The sequence below is a fragment of the Stegodyphus dumicola genome, chromosome X1 (assembly GCF_044657685.1).
Source record: "Stegodyphus dumicola isolate Sdum_Otavi_A_Nest chromosome X1, ASM4465768v1".
Lineage (NCBI taxonomy): Eukaryota > Metazoa > Arthropoda > Arachnida > Araneae > Eresidae > Stegodyphus > Stegodyphus dumicola.
Genome location: NC_140780.1, coordinates 17,814,447 through 17,835,482, shown reverse-complemented (window position 1 = coordinate 17,835,482; position 21,036 = coordinate 17,814,447). Strand labels below are relative to the sequence as shown.

General features: G+C 31.7%; 1 protein-coding gene across 2 annotated transcripts in view; it reads right to left on the bottom strand.

The window, feature by feature from the left end:
• Nucleotides 1-450: 450 nt before the first annotated feature.
• Nucleotides 451-21,036, bottom strand: part of Sfxn1-3 (Sideroflexin-1-3) — an 88,067-nt gene continuing 67,481 nt past the window's right edge. Inside the window, exons 9-11 of one of the 2 annotated variants that reach the window (XM_035357168.2) lie at nucleotides 20,857-20,906; nucleotides 14,050-14,097; nucleotides 451-1,564 (exon numbers count right to left, since the gene is read on the bottom strand). In XM_035357168.2, the coding sequence (XP_035213059.1) occupies nucleotides 1,468-1,564; nucleotides 14,050-14,097; nucleotides 20,857-20,906 (195 nt within the window). In that variant the 3' untranslated portion in view covers nucleotides 451-1,467. Of the gene's footprint in view, nucleotides 1,565-14,049; nucleotides 14,098-20,856; nucleotides 20,907-21,036 lie in introns of those variants that run through there. The other variant, XR_004757865.2, reaches the window with a different exon arrangement.

The window sequence follows — 21,036 nt, the reverse complement described above, 5'->3', positions numbered from 1 at the left end:
TGTAAAATCCGTAGTTTTTTCCCATACTTTTGTAGCTCATAGTTTTTCATGAATCTCTGTAGAAACTACAGAGAATCCGTACTAGTTGGAGGCCATGGGTAAAGTCACTGAACACTGGTAATTCAGTCCGTGGTTTGAATCCTAGCAACCAGGCTGGCTGTATGGGCATTTTCATGGTTTTCTCCATATGTTATATGTATACGAGCCACTTCATTTTAAAAGGTCCTCCACAAAGGCATCCGTCCTCTTAGACATAAGCATCCATAATTAAACAATCAAACCAAACCTATTTTCTACAACTTTGATGTAATACTGAACCTAAATTCTAAAAGTAAATATCATGATTTCTGAAACACAAGCCTAAACTGAAATCACTTCTCGAAAGAACACACTAAAAGAGTGAGCAGTTTTAAATATAAGATACCAAAAAATAAATTAGACAATATTAAATATTTTTATATTATTAAAACTGTTTTATTCATTGTTGAAATCCACTACATTAATTTATGATTAGCTTATACAAAATAACAGCTATATTCATTTAAATCTATATTCATTTTGAACAAATTGGGACACATATTCTTAAATTATAGGACTAGTTACAATAATCACAGCCATGTACACATGCATTCTTACAAGAAAATTTAATGTACATATGCATACTTATTTAATGTAACTAAACAGGGTTAGAGACTCGCTTCAGGAACAGCTAAAGATTATATCCAATTTATTAAAAGAATAACATGAACCTTTTAAATTAAAAAAGGAACAAAAAAACATATCTTAAAAATAATACTAAAATACATATAAATGGTGAACATAAGTAAAAATTTAGTTACAAAATTGATAAAAAAAAGTATGGAAACTTTCACCTCCCTTTTTTTATTTTCCCTGTTCTTTATGAAATACAGAAAGCTATCAAACACACTTCTTTCCATGATTTTTTTCAAAAAGCTTACTATTCATGAAATAATCACATTTTTTTTATTTATATTTTTACCACTGTGTATGAAATAAACAAGCAAATCAGAAATATATTCTACAGCTTTATACAATGCATAGTAGCATTAATGAATGAACTATTTTTTACTTGTTACTACTATATTATTTCTTTACTGTACTTTTTCCTCATTATGGAACAAAACTTGAAAACTAACAGAATCTGATTGTAACATTCCATGTTGTAACCAAGAAATGGCAAATTTTGGCATACTAGACAAAAGCATATAAGGTGGACTTAAGTGGTTGAGGAGAAACTTTTTAACTGCAACTATCAACAACACAATGTATAAAACTTAATCACAACTATGTTTTCACATTAATCAATAAAACATATTAAAATGTTCAAAGAAACAAAGACTACATCCACAGCAGAATACTTTATAACTTTCTTTCTTAAAAAAAACACACATAAAGCTATGTATAAAATTAATTTGAATTCATTACATAATAATGTATTAGTTAACATTAAAGACCTTTATTATAATACAAATACTTTTCAGATAGCTTGAGTTTTGAAATACATTCTTGTAGTTCTGGCTCTAAATTATCAACAGCAATAGAACTGAAAGAGATAACAGCAATGAGGGAAAAGTATACAAAATCAAAAAATATAAGCAATTATGAATGAACTTTAGGTAAAGAAAATTCATACAACTGATATAAACACATACATACACTAATATCTTAAAATTATCCTTGCATACAAAAAAAAATAGAAGTAATTCATGAAGCAACTGATAATTTTTTTTTTTTTAATTTGGATGAGCAAAAGACATAAATGTCATTATCCAACTCAGACTGTCATATCTTCCTGACAGACAAATGAGGCCATGATTATGCATTGAATGCAAAAAAACTGCTCCACATAATATCTTGAAGTCTGTTCGATTTCTAGCTTACTAAGAAACAGTTCTTTCCTTTGCAACTATATCACTTGGAACAATCTCGGAGGTGGAGAACTGTTAGCCATTTAGAAGCAGCGGAGACAAGTGACAAAGTAGTTGCCTGCCACAAAACTTTTTTTTAAACAATTTATAGACAAATTCTTTTCAGGAATCTTACACAAACATTTCTAAAAAATTTGATGTGGGGACCACATAACTTCCTGTTGCAGCCTATTCAATTATTCACATTTTTTGCAGCAGTTCCTTTCAACTTATTTCCTCCACTTATTCTAATTAAGTGAAAACTCAAGGCAAGTTGAAAATGATATCAAAAACTGCTAATTTTAAAATAAAATATCCTGGTCAGTTTTTGTCATACAGCAATCAAACTTCTTGTATTTTTATTTTTTTTGTAACACGTATAGAATTTTCCAAAATATAAGTATATGAACTGTGAGACCATATTAAAAGTTCAATTTCATTATTTGCTGAAAATTATTATTTTTTTTTCTAATTTCACATTGCCAAAACAAATATTTTTGTCATTTAAAATACTTCTGTATTTGGAAGTATATGATTATGATCAACAATTGTAAAAATACAGGCCAGGTAAGGGTTTTTAAGCTGGATGAGAGGGTGCATATACAAGGTAACCAAAAACGTTCTTGCCATTTTGGATAGTCAGGGTGGAAAAGTCATAAAACATACAATAACCACCACTAATCCTCAAAGTAATCACCATCGCCATCCAGTGCCTTTTGTCAATGAGTGGTTAGCTGTGCAATGCCATCGCGGTAAAACTCAGGAGTCTTGGATGCAAAGAAGTCCATCAGGTCCTTTTCGAGGACTGAAGGATTTCCCACGAAGATGGTTGTCCAAAGAATGGAAAAGGTGGTAGTCAGTTGGCACGAGGTGTGTGGGGAGTATGGTGGATGGGATAGTGTCTCCCAGCCCAGTTGCTGGATGGTGTCTCTGGCCTCCTGAGCCACATGTGGCCTCGCATTGTCATGAAGGAGGAGTACACCCTTATGATTGACCAATACCGGCTCTTTATGCATCATCAGGGCCTAATGCACATGTTCTAACTGCTGCGAGAACAGGCCTGCCATGATGGTTTGGCCAACTGGCAGGAGCTCATAGTGCACCACTTGACGACTAGTCCACCAGATACAGAGCATGATCTTGCATAGAGGCGGTCTCACAGTGTGTGTGAGGCACAGCATCCCACAGTGACAACCAATGCCTGGGTGTATCATACGGGACCCACTTTTCATCCCTGGTGAGTACTCGATCAAATATGGATTATTTGCAGTGCCGAGTAAGCAAAGACAAAGAGGCAGAAATATGCTGTTGCTTGTTTGCATTGGACAGTGAGTGAGGTACCCACTTGCTCAGCTTGTATGCCTTTCCTATGTGGTGCAAATGGAGTCTGATCATTTCATCAAATACCTGGAAGTGTGCAGTAAGCTCACCACACATTTGGCTACTGTCACTCTATGGCTGCTCTCAGGGCCTCATTGTTCAGCGCTTGTGGCCGACCGCTACATGATGCATCACTAAGAGACATATCCTCTGACCTGAACTTCTGGATTCATTCGTTAACGGCATCATCCCCCAAAGGCTTGGTAAATTTGGCAACTTGATTCTGCTGCTGACAGGCCCACTTTAAAATCACACAGCAAACAGCTCCGAACGAGTGCCTTTGACGTGTCCATTTTAAACAGTTGCTGTGTGTTATGTTTTGAAGTACCGATGCAACACGTTTTAATACTCTTGGTCAATGTCCGGATTCCTATCCTAACCACTTCATCGCCAGGTTTGACGAATATTTTTATGTTGGGGTTCACTCTTCCAATGTCATATCAGAAATGGCAAGAACTTGTTCGATTACCTTGTGTGTGTGTGTGTGTGTATATATATATATATATATATAAATGTTTGGTTCTGCTGATCACAATAAAAAAGGAAGAAGCACCATCAGATGTTACAGCAGTGCAAAATTTGCAGTTTTGAGTTGAGCAAGATACATACATGTGTAAAAAAACTAAACTCAGTGGTCTAAAAGCCTTAATGGGCCAAGGCCAGCAGTGCCCGAAAATCTGCTTTCTTGACTGTGGGCCCTGGGGTACATAAGCATATGCTCTGAACAAGTGGTCAGTTTGTCGCAGGACCCCTAGTGTTTAGTCCCCAAGTGAAGTTGGTACTCATTTATCGACCAAAGTGATGAAAATCAAGGGATGAAAGGTTGAGTTGACCTTGCCCAACCCTGGAATCGAACCCCGGATCTGTGGTGCTGCTGCGCAATGGGCTAGCCACTGCGCCACCGGGCCTCACATAAAAATGTATATTAAATGAAAAAAATCTCTTTTGAATTGTCACGAAAAAAGTCCCTTTTGAATCATCATGAAAAAAAATTATTTTGAATCCATTTTAAATCAACATTACAATCCATTTTGTAAAGTACAGATGTCACGTAAAAAAACATCCAAATGGATTGCGGATCGAAATGGCCTTTACTTCTACAAGGAAATAAAAATTAAAACACAATGGTTTCTCAAGATAAATTTCTGCCCATAACAGGTTACCATGACAGGAACTTGAACTATAGAGTAACTGATTTAAAGCTTGCAACACCAAAACTTCAGTATTGTAGTTAACTGTTTGCAGAAGGATTAATGACAAAGCCAGGAAGCCAATGGTTTCTATTTTACTCATCTTGCAATAAAAGAAAGCTCACATTAATACATGAAACCACAGAGAGAACGCAGAACAGGATTCTATAACAAGAGGTCAGTGTTCTTCTCAGTGACAAGTTGAGGATGAGTTTTAACATATATAATTTACTATGTGTACACCTGAAGGAAGCCAGAGATGCAAAAACATTTGTACTAACATTACAGAAGATGACCATTAAATGGTTTTGGTGTGCTGCCACAAAGAATAAGGACCAATGGACATATGCATTTTACATAGTATCTGTATGAGTGCAGACTGTAAGATGAAGCCATGAAAAAAAAAAAAAAAAGCACATGGAACTATGAATGCCCCCCCAAAATGGGGCAGATAAATTTTTTATTTTTAGCTTTGCAAGGATGAATGGTTTTTACATAACAGTGCACAGCTGCATAAATATAAACTATAACAAAACACACCCCCAAAATTTATGGTGTGTATGTGTGGATAAAATTCTAATAGTTTCATTAATTTGGTAACCCTTTTCTGCACTCGTTTGTTGTGTTTATAATTTATATTTTTTAGACCTGTTATTCTTTGAATTTGCATGCTACTAATACAATGCTGCTTACCTATAGTTACATAATAGTAAACATGAGAAATATTAAATTTTTGACTAATAATATTCAAATCAAAATTTTAAATAACCAACAATATAAAGCAATACTAACATTCTTTGGGGAAAATTTTAGAAGCTTTCAATTTAAGGTTGGGTTAGGTTATTTGAATATGGCAAAGGCTATCTGCCTAAAAGTAGAGATGCCCTCGTCGATGACTGAGCAAAGGAAACTGGTTCATAAAATTTTAACAATTCATCATTTCATACCATGGGAAAAACCACAAAAATGAACCATGCAGCCAATCCATTGACCGGGGTTTGAACCCAAGCCAAGTCAAACTACTAGTATTCAGTGGTTTCAACCAATCAGCTACTGGTGGGCCCTTTTGATTTAAGTCCAGGTTTTTAAGCTGAATATCCTACTTACATAGTCCAATTCAACATAATGCATCATTCTGTATGCCTTAAATTTTTGCGATTGGATGGATTTCAGCATTATATGATACAGACTTTCTATCCATTTAAAATGAATGCACAAGAAAACCTCTTTGAACTATACACCATTAGGCTACAAAAGATATTTGAGAAAAGAGTTGCTAAATGCTAGGAGTAAATTTTTCTGCTGAATATAAATATATATAATATATATATATACATATATCCTCACACAGTTGGAAGCATGTAGTTGTTAGTAAGGAGATGTCCAATATCAAAGACAAGATACAGAGGTTGATTGCTAAGGTAGATAAACAAAGTTCAACAAGGAGATGAAATAACAACCATTATATTAACAGCCATAATTAAAAGGCAACAAGTGAGTTTCCTTAGTGAGTGTTAATTCAATACTGGTAAAATATAATAAGCTGCCAAACTTGAGAGTGCAATATACAAAACCTTCACTGCAAACCAGATTATATGGGCAACAAGAAAAGATTACATATATAGAAAACCAGCAAATTATCCTCACAGAAACCAACAGATGCACTCCATAGAAAACAGAGTGTTGTAGATCTATTGAATAGCATCTTGGAGTTTGTCAAATGGAGCAACTGGATATACATAAATGCTGGCTTTTAGCTACACCCCCAAAAAAAATTTTTTTTACACATTCAAATCAATTAATCTATAATAAGAGCAACATTACGTAGTACCATAAAGTCATGATCTAAGAAATAATCATAAGTTAGAACTGAGTGACATTCGGAGGAACTCCAATGAAATAATCACTGATGGTGCTACACCACATACTCAGGTGGAATAATACTTAATGCTAACTACAGACAATAGCATGAAGATTGCCTCTGAGTTAGCTACCCATGTTGCAGATTCAGAAGCCTACCCAAACATTAATAAAAAATGTCAATAACAAATGAATGATTTTTGGAAATTTGGGATAGCATCACTGTGCAAATAATGATTGCGCAAAGTAATCAGTTGCAACTAATGCTTCAATGTGTTGCATACAATATGGCTGGAATCGTTGCACACAAATGGCTATTAGCACATTTGGATCTCAAGAAATGATTTTTTTTATACCTAGCTCAGGCTTGTTCTGAATCAGCACACGATGCACGAACTTTTCTACAGATGTTTGCACAACAGCATGTATAATCAGTTGCAGACTGTAACAAAATTCATCTCCTACAAGCATAGGTAAACGTTTATACAACACTGCTGAGAAACAGCTTTATTCAGATAGTACTGTTTTAGGCACGTCTATCTACACTTATGTAATACCTCATCCAAATTATAATTTATCCATCAAATACATGAAATACATATAGGCAGATTCATTGCTGAAATAGTGCAGCATCATAAGACTCGGAAAAGATCTCGCATAGTGTCCTCTAACACCTGCTTTTTCCAGCAGTTTTCATACAGAATACTTCTACCAGTACACTTCTAATATCTCATCAGTTGAAACATGAATTCCCATATGAACCCTTCTCTTGCATGTTTGTGAGAAAGCATATCCTGGAACAGGCAACTCTGCACATCTTCTTTCAGTGATCCATAAATCTGCATATCCTGCAATATGTTTATACGGCATTTTTTGTTTATCTGACATTTAGCAAATTTATCATGAGACATTATTTAGTTTTAAAAGCTAACCACCACAAACACAGATAGTTACATTCTAATGAAACTACATGATAGTGAGAAACTACTGTAAATAAGATGCCACCTATATATGAAATGCAGGAAATGGTCAGTACAGTACGATTGGCCTAGCAGAAACTTCCATGAAAAATAAACCCTTCTTTCAATAAAGAGTGCACATTAACTTTCTCAGATGTAGCCAAGAGACTTGCCATAAGAATAATATTTAACACACCCAACTGTCATAACTTAATAATCCAGAGTTTATACACCATGAAGCATAGAAAAAATTATAAACGCCAGACCATCCACAACCAATTAAAGAAGCAGCTAACACAGAATGTTAAAATTTTTAAACAAGCTGCTCTAATGGCATTTTTCAAAAGAAAGCTAATGTAACAGTACATGGAACTTCATAGAGTAATGAATGTGCCACAGTTAAATTACATGCATGCCATATCTTGCTTCCTACCTACATCAAGGGCATGTTTAACATACACTGCAAAACCCTAAATGAGTAAACTGGACTAATTCCAATGTAATTAAAAGCTTTGCATAAGTTTCAAATTTTCCTACCAAACTTTCAAATTTATGAAAATTCAAACTCAATTCAATATGTGCGACAAGCCAGTTCAATAACACCAAAAGAACATAAGAAATAGGAAAATTATGGAAAGTATGCCATGTCCATCAAAGTTCTGCAAGCTTCACTTTCACAGCCATGGTTCTCGACTTAAACTTACAAATCTGTTTTGAATCATGCAAATATTAATCTTTTGCAATTTTTAGATATATGAAATCAATTTTCTAAAAATTAGGAAATCTAACTTTTTGTATGTTTCTCTGTTTTATATATTATAATCATGCTAAAAAACACACAGTTTTAATGCCTACACAACAACTGAGATGTTTAATGTTAAATTTTAGATCATGCCTTAGGGCTCAAATTCAGAGACTTCCAAAAAAGGAAGAGCAAAATATAAAAATCTGCAAGCAATTAAAAATGAAATATCAATTTAGGAAATCATTTCTGATATTAACAGATGCAGATTGTCATAAAAAGTTTTGTGTAATAGAAAATTTTCAGAAAGAGATCTCATTCATACACTTTAAAAAAATTCACGTTTTAAAGAACAGCAGTATGCTTTCAAGGATTGGCATACAGTCAACTTGTAACTCTCATACACTAGTCTTAATTTTTTTTTCCTTTTTTTCTTTTTTAGAATTAGACTATGATCTTAAAGTAATGAAAGCACATGTAAATTTTATTGATGTATTTATAGGATTAATTACTTGCATGAAAATTAAAGAATGCTGTGCACTAGCAAATCAGAGAGGAATATCACTGAATCATATTAAATGGAAAAATAATCAACCTCAAATTATCCTAATTTGCTTCTTAACACGTTTGCTGCTAAAGCTGATATAATGCATCCACTCACAACATGTCCCAAATATACTCGTAACTGGAAAGTAAACACAGTTTGCAAACTACAAGTATTCTCATAGATAGCAGAGAATTCTTTAACTACCGCATCCCCAAATGAAAGAAATTAAAGATTTATTTTTGACACTTGAAAAAAACCTGCTAAAAAATTGTTTTGCATTTTATTTTTTAGAATAAGTATAAGTTTTTATTAAACATAAATATAGCGACTAGGGATCATATTAAAAGCTAGAATTCACAGTTTTCACAAAATTGACTTTTTTAATTTAAAATTGCTAAAACATGAATATTTGTATCAGACTTTGAAACTTTTATACTTCTCTACCATTGGACGAACTTTATACTAGTTCAATGCAACTCCCACAACTTTTTTTTGACATGCTAAGCATCCTCTGAATTGAAAGATGGAAAACTGACCTACATTGTGCATTATTTAATAACTACATTAAATTCAATAATAAGATCTTTCAGCAGGTGAATGGAATTCCAAAGGGAGCAAACATTTCTACACAATTATGCAACCTATTTCTTTTTGTTAATGAATACAAATTCCAACTTAGTTTGAACAAGAATGAAATAAAAGTTATTTGCAAATACATTTAGATACACTGGTGATATTCCAACTTTCAATGATAATTCTGCTTTTGAACAATTCAAAAATTACCCAGACAGTTTAACATTTAATAGAACTAATATAAATCAAGATAATATTAAGTACCTAGACCTGCTCATAATTAAACACAAAAAAATTAATTATATGATAAAAGGAGGGCATTCCAGTTTGATACTATTAAACTAATTAATTAGAACTCTAATATCTCTAAAAAAGTAACAGGTAACACTTTTATAGCCAAATAATTAGAATAAAAAATATATGTACTGAAATAGAAGATTTAAAGGAAGGAATAATAAAACTAATTAATGTTTAAGTTATTAACCAGGTCTCAACACAATTTAATGGAGGATTTTGAAGAGTTAAAGGATTACTTGTAAATATAAATTAATTTGTAAACATGTATATTTTATCAATACTGGATTCTTTCCTTTCACTAATGAAGGGCCCACTCTTTTCAAAAGTCTCAATTATAGCCCAAATTGAGTGAAGATTTTTATCTAATTTTCCTTACCTTTGGCCAGTATTTAGGTAAAGTTTTGATTAACTTGTAGAAAATCAGTTTTAAATAATGCAATCTAGTACACAAAAATATTTTTACAATAATTCTTTATTTCAATTTGTGATTTAAAAAAAATTTTTTTTTAATTTTCTATTACAAAAAATTTTTTTTTTACTTCAAATTAAAATTAATTCAATCAAAATATTTATTCGAACTTTTAATTTTACTAAAAAATTTTCAATTTTTTACATCTTTAGTAGTTTGCAACATCTATTTTCACAAATAGTAGCAGTTCACAATTTTTACTTTTTTACACATTTTAACAATGCCTCAAAGTTAGCAAAATTTTTACACACAAAACAAACATTTCACATTATTAAAGTTTACAGCATATGTTTTTACAATAGCTCTCACAGGTAGCAGCTTAACACTCAACTTTACATTGTATTAGTGTCCTCTATTTATACAGTTAGCACTAACAAACTACTCAACTTCACATAGTTTAGCAAATGCCAGTCCACACTCGGGAATTCTATGTAGTACTAGGTAAGTTAAATTAAAACTTGCTATTTACAAGCCTTTTTACTATTATTTTTATATATTGATAGATTTTTATATTGTTTTTTTAGGTTTACATGCATAATTCGTGTAGGGAGAGTTTCCAATAGGCAACTGTTTCTAAATTACTTTGGTTTTCTAAAAAATTTTTCTACTCTTAATTGACATTTAATTAATATTTTATTTTAATTCTTAGTCTTTTTATTTGCTAAAATTCTCAAAATTCCTACTAGTTTAAATTTCTTTTTTAGTAATTAACAACATTTCATTTGACTTTTGGTTTTGAAATATACTTTTACCCTTGCCTATATGGATGATGAAACACAAATTGAGTAATTGAATAATTAGGTTTGGAGGCAACTTCCCCTTAATAAGTCTGTCTCCTGCCTGCTCAACAATTATGCAATTTAATTTGGTTTTAAAAATTTTTTGAGATTAATTTTTTAGAATATTATATATTTTTTCATGGTTTTAGATACATGCACTTAATTTACATATGCTCTTAGAATTTAAATGATATTGTAAATTAGTTTGCAGCATTAATTTTTTTTATTTTTGCAATTAAAATTTCTTAATTAAATTTAGCTAATTAATTACTTTAATTAGCTTTATATGAATAGAGAATATTTGTTAAATTCAAATTTCATTCCTTGCAGCAATGGTGCAAAAGAATTATTTAAATTTAATTTAACTTTACTATATTGTAAAACAATTATATATAGTCTATATTAATACAAATAATTAGTATATATTAATAATAATTATTTAGTTAAATATAAAATCAGTTTGGTGGTCTGAAGTGCCTATTCACAAAATTGGGCTGAACCAAACTATACAAATAAAACATAACTTTAAGTCAATAAATAAGGTAGGACAGTCATATTTTTTCTTTGAAAGTATCTTTTTTGCTAAAGTTACCATTTCTGGTGGTCACTTTTCACTTTGATGTCTCAAAGACCTAAGAAGCATGGTTATTTACTTTCTTGGCCTTGGTAATCCATGACCATTTTTTCATGAGCAGTTATACTTATGGCCATTTTTCCATGAACATTCATACTTATGATCATTTTTCATAGCCATTGAAATATCATTTTTAGGTCTTAAAAAATCACCCACTGATGTTTCATACTTCATCTTATATGGAACTATAGTATGCTGTAGCATTTAAGAACTGCTGCATAAGATCTTTGTCTCAAAAACATATTATATAACTATGAGCTAGATCAACTATGGACTTAACTTGTGTTTAAAAACAAACTATTAATTTCCTTGCAAATATATTTCTACAAACTACATTTCTACAACTCTAAATGAATGTCAATCGCTCACAAACATTATACAATCAGATTTTCAGTGATAATACACATTTGATGCTTAAATGCTCCAAACTGGTTTTCATAAGAAATAAGAATACAATTTTCACATCTCTGTGTTCTGTTAGATTCCAAATCTTAACCTTCTGACTGCTTCTCCTATGATTTTCTCATGCAACCTGAAGGTAACAAAATTTGCTCATCTCAACAATTTTCTTCTCTTTTTAAAAACTCATTCTGCCTCTCCCTCCATTTAATCATCAACAATGCATTTTCAGTATTTAGACTTATTAGTATTTAGACTTTAAGTCATATTTTGGCATTCTTGTTGCCTAAATTTTTGAATCTGTATAAAATTCACTGATTTTTCAAGTATTTCTGCTGCTATCATTTTTATTTTTTAATATTCAGAATAAGATAACATTCTGCAAACATTCAGTGAGTGATAGAATGCATGTTCCTGATATTACTTATACAAAATTTGATTTTAGGTATCTTGAGGACAGCAAAAATGAAACATATTGTTATTTCTTGAACTCATCTTCAATAGTGATAAAGCTGGAAAACGATTTAATAATCATCCAAACAGTTTGAATCTCCATAACCTGTGTGGAAAGCTTATGTCCTCTACTACAAGAAAAAAAAAAAAAAAAGAGAGAGAGAGAGAGACATCCCATTGCAAAAATTTAAGCTTCTGGACTTTTTTAATGCAAAAGATTGAACAAAATATCCAAAAGTATTCAGATGGAGATACATGTGGTACACCTGGAAGATCTAGTTCTACTCTCAACCCTTTGAGATTGACAGCTTTTCATTTTCCAAACACCATACTTCCTAATCCCATTAAAAAGGGCCTTGCAGACAGTACACTGTTTGTTGCTACAAACTGCAACTGGCCAAAAAAAAATCTCAAAGGTGAGAAACTTGGCACAGAGAATGACAAGCAGCACTTTGCCTGTAAACTTGTTTTGAAATTTACCACACTAAATTTTTCATATAATTTGTGTACATACTGAATACTTTCATTAGCATGCATACTTTACTTTTAAATTCTATAAAGCAAATCCTAATTTAACCAAGATTTATTTTCACCATTTTTGCCTTTATATGCTTACTCTTACAACTCATTTGTATGAAAGACTGTTCTTATGCATAGAATACATGTTAAAAAAGACTGATATGGATGCCACACGACTTCCTTCTACAGCCTATTAAATTATACACACATTTTTGCTGCACTTATTTCCTTGAATTATTCTAATTTAGTTAACTGATTCATCAAGGCAAGTTTAAAAGGATATCCAAAACTGGAAATTTTGAAATTAAATATTGAATTTTTTTTTCATAGAAGTCAAACTTCTTATAACTACTTTTTAATAAGAAGCATAAAACTTTCCCAAATATAAGTAAGTATAGGAACCAGGAGATTGCATTAAAAGTTAGATTCCATTATCTGTCAAAAAAAAATTTTTTTTTTTAATTTCACATTGTCAAAACATGAATATTTTCATCATCTAGAAGACTTCCACAACTGGATGCATATGAATATAACTAATGATTGCGAAAATAAAGGCCGGGGAAGGACTTTGGAGCCAGGTATATATATGTACACGTTTGGTACTGTCAACTGCAATAAAAAAGGGAGTAGAACAGCTAGATGTTATAGCAGTCACATGCATAAAATTTCAATGTTCTACAACTAATCATTTTTTAGTCATGCGAGATACATACATATGCATATACGTACACATATGTATATACATATGCACACATAGATGTCACCAAAAAAATCCCATTTGAATCCACTTTAAATCCATTTCACAATCTGTTTTGGAAAAAAGAGTCTTTAAATTCTGTTTGTATGTCCAGACATAATGCAAAAGAAATATCCACATGGAATCGGTAACGGACAAAATGCACATTTCCGTTGAAATACGACACCTAAAATTTTTCACGATTACAATACTTTCCACTTTGTACAAGAAAGTAAAAATCTTAGTTAAGTTTTAACCAAAATCTGAAAAAAGTCTGGGTCAATAGGCATACTGTTCTTTCTAGCTCTATGTTTTCCAATTTCTTTTTTACTTTCAGAGGAGAAAAATAGAGTTATAAGGAGTTACAGGATGATTCTGAAACACCTTAAAACCTGCAGCCCTTAAGACCAAGGCTTGTGGGTCTAGGAATAATCAGGCTCCATCCACACCTGTGTAGCTAAACTAGTTTGGAAATTTGTGAAACAAAAATACAAAGTAAGAATTTTTAGATGATTAAAAATATATGCTTAATTACACCAATACATTGTTTTACTATAACTATAAAAGTGTTTTGAAAACTTTACCTTTGCTGGGGGAAAAGTGCACAGCAAAGAGGTGTTGCAAATACTAAGCTAGAATAGAATTAAAAAATTATTACTTACAAATTAAAAGATTAATAAAATACTCTGATGAATTAGAATTTTTAAAATCTGAATAAACATGAATTAAACAAATGAAATGGCATGACAGTCCTAAAATATATTTTAAACATTCATTTGCCTCCATAGAGAAAATTCATATCTAAGAATGCATCAACACTAGTAGGAATTAACTTTAGCACTGTCCTCCCTCGTAAAAAAAAAAAAACTCTCACGATTTAGTTTGTGAAATTCTGCCTTTTGTGAGCTTTGCTAATGAAATTTTGCATTGGAATATGCCCTGAGAGCAGTTGGTAGTGCTTGAATCAATACTGCTTCAGCAGGCTGTGTTTCAACAGGACAGACTTTGCCTGCTAAGTACCATGGACTGTGCCTCTTTACCTTATTAAGCAAATTCCTTAGTGTTTTTATTTTAAATATGTCAAACATTATTCATTTGGCACCATATATTCCAATTAACTCATTTCAGTGGCAGCTTATAAGATATTTAATTCAATCTTCACGCCAGTAATTTATCCAGAGTAAAATTACAGAGGAGCAGGTCCTTACTTACATTAGTGCAACCACCTTAGCAAAAGTCACCAAATTTTCCGAATGTGCCAAACTTTCATGACTACGTGCATTTTTCAGTTTTAACATGCAAAATTACTAATTTATGTGTTCTGGAACACCAGTGGATTTTTATACACATACTATGATATGTTTCATTTTAAACACAGTTTTAAAATAATTTCAAATAGGTTTTAAATAGGCTTGATAGATTAGCCTATAATGGAAGAAAATGAGGTAAAATTTTCATAAAAATACAGTATTTTTCCACAAAATCACTAAAACAATTGCTCTGAAACTATTCTTAAAATGATCACAACAAAATTCCCACCTGGAAAAAACAAAAATCCACGCATAACTAAATTTATTGAAAGAGTTTGGAAATAAATACCTAAATAAATTTAAAATATGAATGCAAAAAATAATGTTTTGCTATGATAAGTCTCTTTTTTTTTTCATAAAAAAATCACCAAACTTGCACTAAGGTGATTGCCTAATACTACATAATTATCAAATGACAATTTTTTTTTTTACTCTCCTGTTGGCATTCCCTAATATTTTTAATAACTAAAATTCTAGACTCTTTCTGGTCTCTTTTATTACATGACTCTTCTTTAATGTTTTCTGAGAAGACTTTACATACGATACATAGTAGAATTTTGATAATCTGCACACACCTTGAAAAGTGGGTTAAATTAAGAGAATTTTGTGGATTATAGGTCACACCTTCCTGAATTTTTATCTTTCTTTTCTAAACTTTGCATTGAATATGGATTGTTTGCACATAAATCACTATCTAAATCATCTTAAAAAGTACATAAACAGTTTTATTAAATATAAAACTATTACATTTCCAATATATTAAAAAAAAAAAAAAAGAAAGAAAAGAAAATACTCTCAGTACATGGCAAAACATAGTATGAAGAGAAAGAGATAAATAGGAATTTTTTTTCATGAAGTTAAGAAAAAAAAAACTTCCATAAAATGCAATGAGATATTTTATATTTTTAAGTGAGAAAATGAATATAGATAAAATACATTGTTCGTAAATAAAATTTTGACTCCTACACTAGTTCTACCATAATGTTGTGTTTTTATTGCCAGAAAAATCTCTTCAAGTGCTGCTGTTAAGAATCTCTTTCTGTTCACTTGCTGGCTGTACCGAATGTAAAAAAAAAAGAGCAATGAAAGGCATTTAAAACGCAACACATCGTTTGAAAAAGCTTTGGATAAATAAATTCCGTACTTTTCAGTTAATGGCATTCCAATTGCCAAACATCACAAGTCATTTATTAATTTAGAAGTCAAACAAAAATTAGTCTTACATTTGCAAATTCTCACAGGACTAGTATTGATGATTTTACCAATCCACCTTCCTTAGCTGCCAAAGTGCAAATGAACGAGATAAAATATAGTGATAAGATAAGAATGTCTAGTCAAGGCAAGAGTTAAGCTACTGGCGCCGTCTATTGATGAAACGAAAAACAATTTCCTTAAAGGCGGAAGGTAAAGATGAATTGGAATAAGAGTCCTTAACTAGAACAGAAAATTTTTTTGAATGTGAAATGCCTCTAGATCTAATTCACCAATGGAAGATGTTTTTTGAAGAATTTTGGCTGCAGAAAAATGCAAAGTGTGATTTTTCGGACCAACAATGCTGGGCAACAGAGGACTTCTGTGTTTCCCTTTTCTAACATGTGCCTCATATTCCTTAACACGAAATTTTAAGGCTCTCCTAGTTTGGCCAATGTAAATTAAACCGCGCTGGAAAGGAATCCTGTAAACTGATATCCAGAATGGGGTCCTTAAGTATGGAAGTCGAACTTTTATTGATAGGAGAATAAATGACCGAAAAGTTAAATTTCTGTAAAATACATGCAATTTTACAGATAATTGATGGACAGAAAAGAATGACAACAGACAAAAAGGAATGCTCACAGCAATACAAACACTAATTTAATAGCATATAGTATAATATTATAGTCTTGTGTTTCAATGAACTTGTTACCAAATTTCCATTAATGCAGCTACTGTAGTACATTTATCTACAAGCTATTGGCCATTGAAGCCTGCAGTTTTGCTGACGAATCTGTTTCTTATCAATAATTATAATATATTGCAATTTGATTTCTTTGCCCAGCACACACGCCTTTCCAAACCAAGCATTTTCTCGCTTTTATCCATACTTTTAAGGGTGTCAGCATATAGCTGAATAGCAGAATTTCAGCTTCTTTGTAGACTCTCATACCATTTGTACAACTGCTAATGAATAAGGCGTATAGAAAGAGAATGGGCCTATTCGCCGTGGCTGTTTCGCCCTCAGGACGTTTCGCCATCAAGACATATTTTTCCTTACACGACTGTATTATATCTTGCAATATTATACTAAGTTCATTTAAATTAATAACTCTGTTAAGTTAAATAATTTCATTTAATTTAATAAATATTTTATATAAAATAATATATAAAATGTTTTTGTGTACAGTTTTATACAAATACACAGTTACACATGACATATGAATTTTAAGAAAGTAATGTGCTGACAAGATTCCAGAGTAATTCAATTTTCCATTCAGATTTCACAAAAATGTGAATTTCCTGCTTGTATGACTGATTTCTCTGAACTAGCCGATTAAAATTTCGCAAAATTTTGGCGAATTATGTAAATATTGTATGCACATAATTTTAAAATCGATAATATAACTTCTCATTTAACAGAAGTTTAGCCCCAGTTCTCTTTGATACTGACATAATTTTCCAACTAACTATGCGTAATTTCTTTATCTCATACTTGTAAATAACTATATATATTACAAGCAACGTTTATTAAGTATATAAAAGGTAAACAGAATTATTAATCTAAATAAATTTAATACAAGTGTAATACAGTCATATAAAGAAAAATAAGTCTTGACGACAAAACGTCCCAACGGCGAAACAGCCACGGTGCCCCAATAGCCAATCAACTAATGGATGGGAAAATCTGTAGTATCATCTAAATTGAGTAAATACCACAACTGATAGTAAAAGAAGTTAAGACAGGTTTGTTGACAACTGAAAAATTTCGATTGACCAATTAGTGGATATTCTCAACTTAGCAATTATGGGATTGGAACAATGGAACATTGTAGCTGAACAAGAAGCTTTTTACCTATAAAATTAAAGAGTTTTCACAAAAAAAAACAAAATAACTTACATTGAAGAAAAGTTTAATAAACCTAACAAATAAAGACTGAGCTCTTTTTTGGGGGTGAATTTTGATTACATTAATGACATAAATACTTCATTATTTCATAAACAACTATTTCATATTTTTAATTTTATAACTGTTATATGCCATCTTGCTACAATTAAACTGATGATTTAAAATACAGAATCAGCACAGTCACAATCTCAAACTTCATACTGTATATAAGCACATAAAAAATAAAGAAAAACAGCATAGAAAATTTTGTGAAATCGATCCCTTCAATCTATCAAACAGGGATGCTATTTGGATTAAAATGTTATGACTCTTTCAAATCCAAAGAATAAGCACAAATAATCAGATAGCTATTATAGGCAATAAGAATTAGAATAATTCTCATAAACAATGGCAACATTTTCTTGTTGCCTTAGTGCTTTCAATAACTGTTATTTGCTAGGCTTTTTTACTCAAGCTGATAGTTTATACTAGCTCATTAGCCCAAGCCAGCAGTTAAACTAAAACAAGAACAAGATGTCCTAACTTATTGATGCTAATTTATTGCCTATTATTAGCAAATGCTTAGCGCTGAATATACAGAATGTTGTTTTGTTATTATTCACGTTTTTGGTTACAGGCACTACTTCAAAAATATTTCTTCAGTACTGTGATGAACATTTATCTTTATAAACATTTATAGTGGAGTTGCTGTGTGTTGCTAAACATTTATAGTGGAGTTACATGTTACCTTATGGTGGAGTTGCAAAACCACTCATCAGTGATCAAAATGCCTATAAAAGGATAAAGTGATGCCAAAATTATAAAACCTGGGCTGTAGAGCAACGGAAAACTGTCATTTGGTTGGACGAGTCTTCCTTAACACTGTTTCTGACTTTTGGGTAAGTTTAACTACAACATTCCAAGCATATGATAGAGACAGTTTGCTGCCGACAGTGAAACATGGTGTCAGTCATGGTTTGGGCAGCAATATCATGGGCATGCCATGGGACCCAAAACCACTGCCAAGGATTATGTGAGTATTTTGTTCGATCACGTCCATCATATGATACAAATTTTGCTCCCCTATGGCGATGCCATATTGAAAGATGAGAGATCCTTACTCAGCTCGTTCGGGACTGCTTTTCTGAGCATGAGGGTGAACTTTCATATCTGCCATGGCCACCAGATATCAATATTATCGAGCCTTTTTGGGTTAGTGGAGTTACATGTTACCTTATGGTGGAGTTGCAAAACCACTCATCAGTGATCAAAATGTCTATAAAAGGATAAAGTGATGCCAAAATTATAAAACCTGGGCTGTAGAGCAACAGAAAACTGTCATTTGGTTGGACGAGTCTTCCTTAACACTGTTTCTGACTTTTGGGTAAGTTTAACTACAACATTCCAAGCATATGATAGAGACAGTTTGCTGCCGACAGTGAAACATGGTGTCAGTCATGGTTTGGGCAGCAATATCGTGGCATGCCATGGGACCCAAAACCACTGCCAAGGATTATGCGAGTATTTTGTTCGATCACGTCCATCATATGATACAAATTTTGCTCCCCTATGGTGATGCCATATTGCAAGATGAGAGATCCTTACTCAGCTCGTTCGGGACTGCTTTTCTGAGCATGAGGATGAACTTTCATATCTGCCATGGCCACCAGATATCAATATTATCGAGCCTTTTTGGGTTATTTTGGAGAGAAATCTGCATGAGCACTGTCCACTGCCATCCCTGTTAACTGAACTTGCCAATGTTTTACAGGAAGAATGGTACAAGATTCCCTTGCAAAGCATACAATATTGCTATTTATTCATTCCGAAAGATTGCAAACTGTTTTGAATGCCAACAGTTTTCATACACTGTATTAGTCACAGCAATATGTTTTTATTTCAATATTTTTGTTCAATCCCCTATACTTTGTAAATGTAATGCTGTGACTCTGCATTTAAAAGGCAGAGGAGAAGAAAAGAAACTGAAGTGGCTATGGCAATCTGAACACAGAACAACTTTTGAGAGAAATATGCTGTTCAGTTAAAATGAAATCTTCTACTCCGTTATCATGCTATAATATTCAATAATTTTACTCTGAAACTGATGCTAGATTCAATTACTTAATTTACTAACAACTCGATGCAGTACAAAACTTACCAAATATGACAGAATAACTGCTAAGACATTCAGTTCACATTTTATTAACTCATATGGACATAAAATCTCATTTAGATATGTATAATATGTAATGCACGCTGACGTTTTATCCTCAACATGCAACAAAACATCTTACAGAAATAACTAAAAAAAAAAAAAAAAACCCGCTTTTATCCAGATTATCATTTTCACAAAAAACTTTGAAAATTATAATGGCGGCACTAGACTGAAAGGTCATCTCTTACATTATTTGACAAACATACTACAGCAGTTTTTGACTTCGATCACAACAAATTTTTCCATTTTTTTTATGTGAGAAAATTATCATTTATTTTTGTATTCATTTTATTTATGTAACAATACACAAAGAAAATGTAAAAATAAAGCTCATAAGCTTTTTTATGAAAGAAAATATAAATATCTGAACTTATATCAGCGCTCCTAAAATATACCAAATTCTATATTCAATATTTTTAAGCTGAAAAAATCTATGTTTGGTTCTGCATGTCCTACAATTGCACTTTAAAAATTCATTAAAATAAAACTTTGAATTAAAAAAGTTCTACATTTTATAACAAACTACTTCTCTATAAATCTACTAGCATTACACTTTATTTTGATCGAGTATATGTACTTAATTTTTTCACCAACATTTTTATTTATATAACATTATCCTGCTCCCCTTTTTCATATCACACTTTATCCAGTTTTATTTAACAAAAAAGTTGTGCATGTTCCTATCAACTTCGGAGTTGCAGCCCATAACTTTAAAAACAATTTTATGTAATACTGGATTTTTCACCTTGCTGATAATAAAATTTAAATTTCTTAGTATACTTACAAAAGACCACAAAGACCCACTTGAAGAGGAGCATTTATCCATGGATACCTCTGAAAAAGGAATCGAATGTCATTTCTTGGTAAATAACATGTGTCCTAAAATTTCATGCAACTTCCATTTTAAAACAGTTTAAATAAAAATATTACAAACACATACAAGCAGCAGGTTTCTTAAACACAT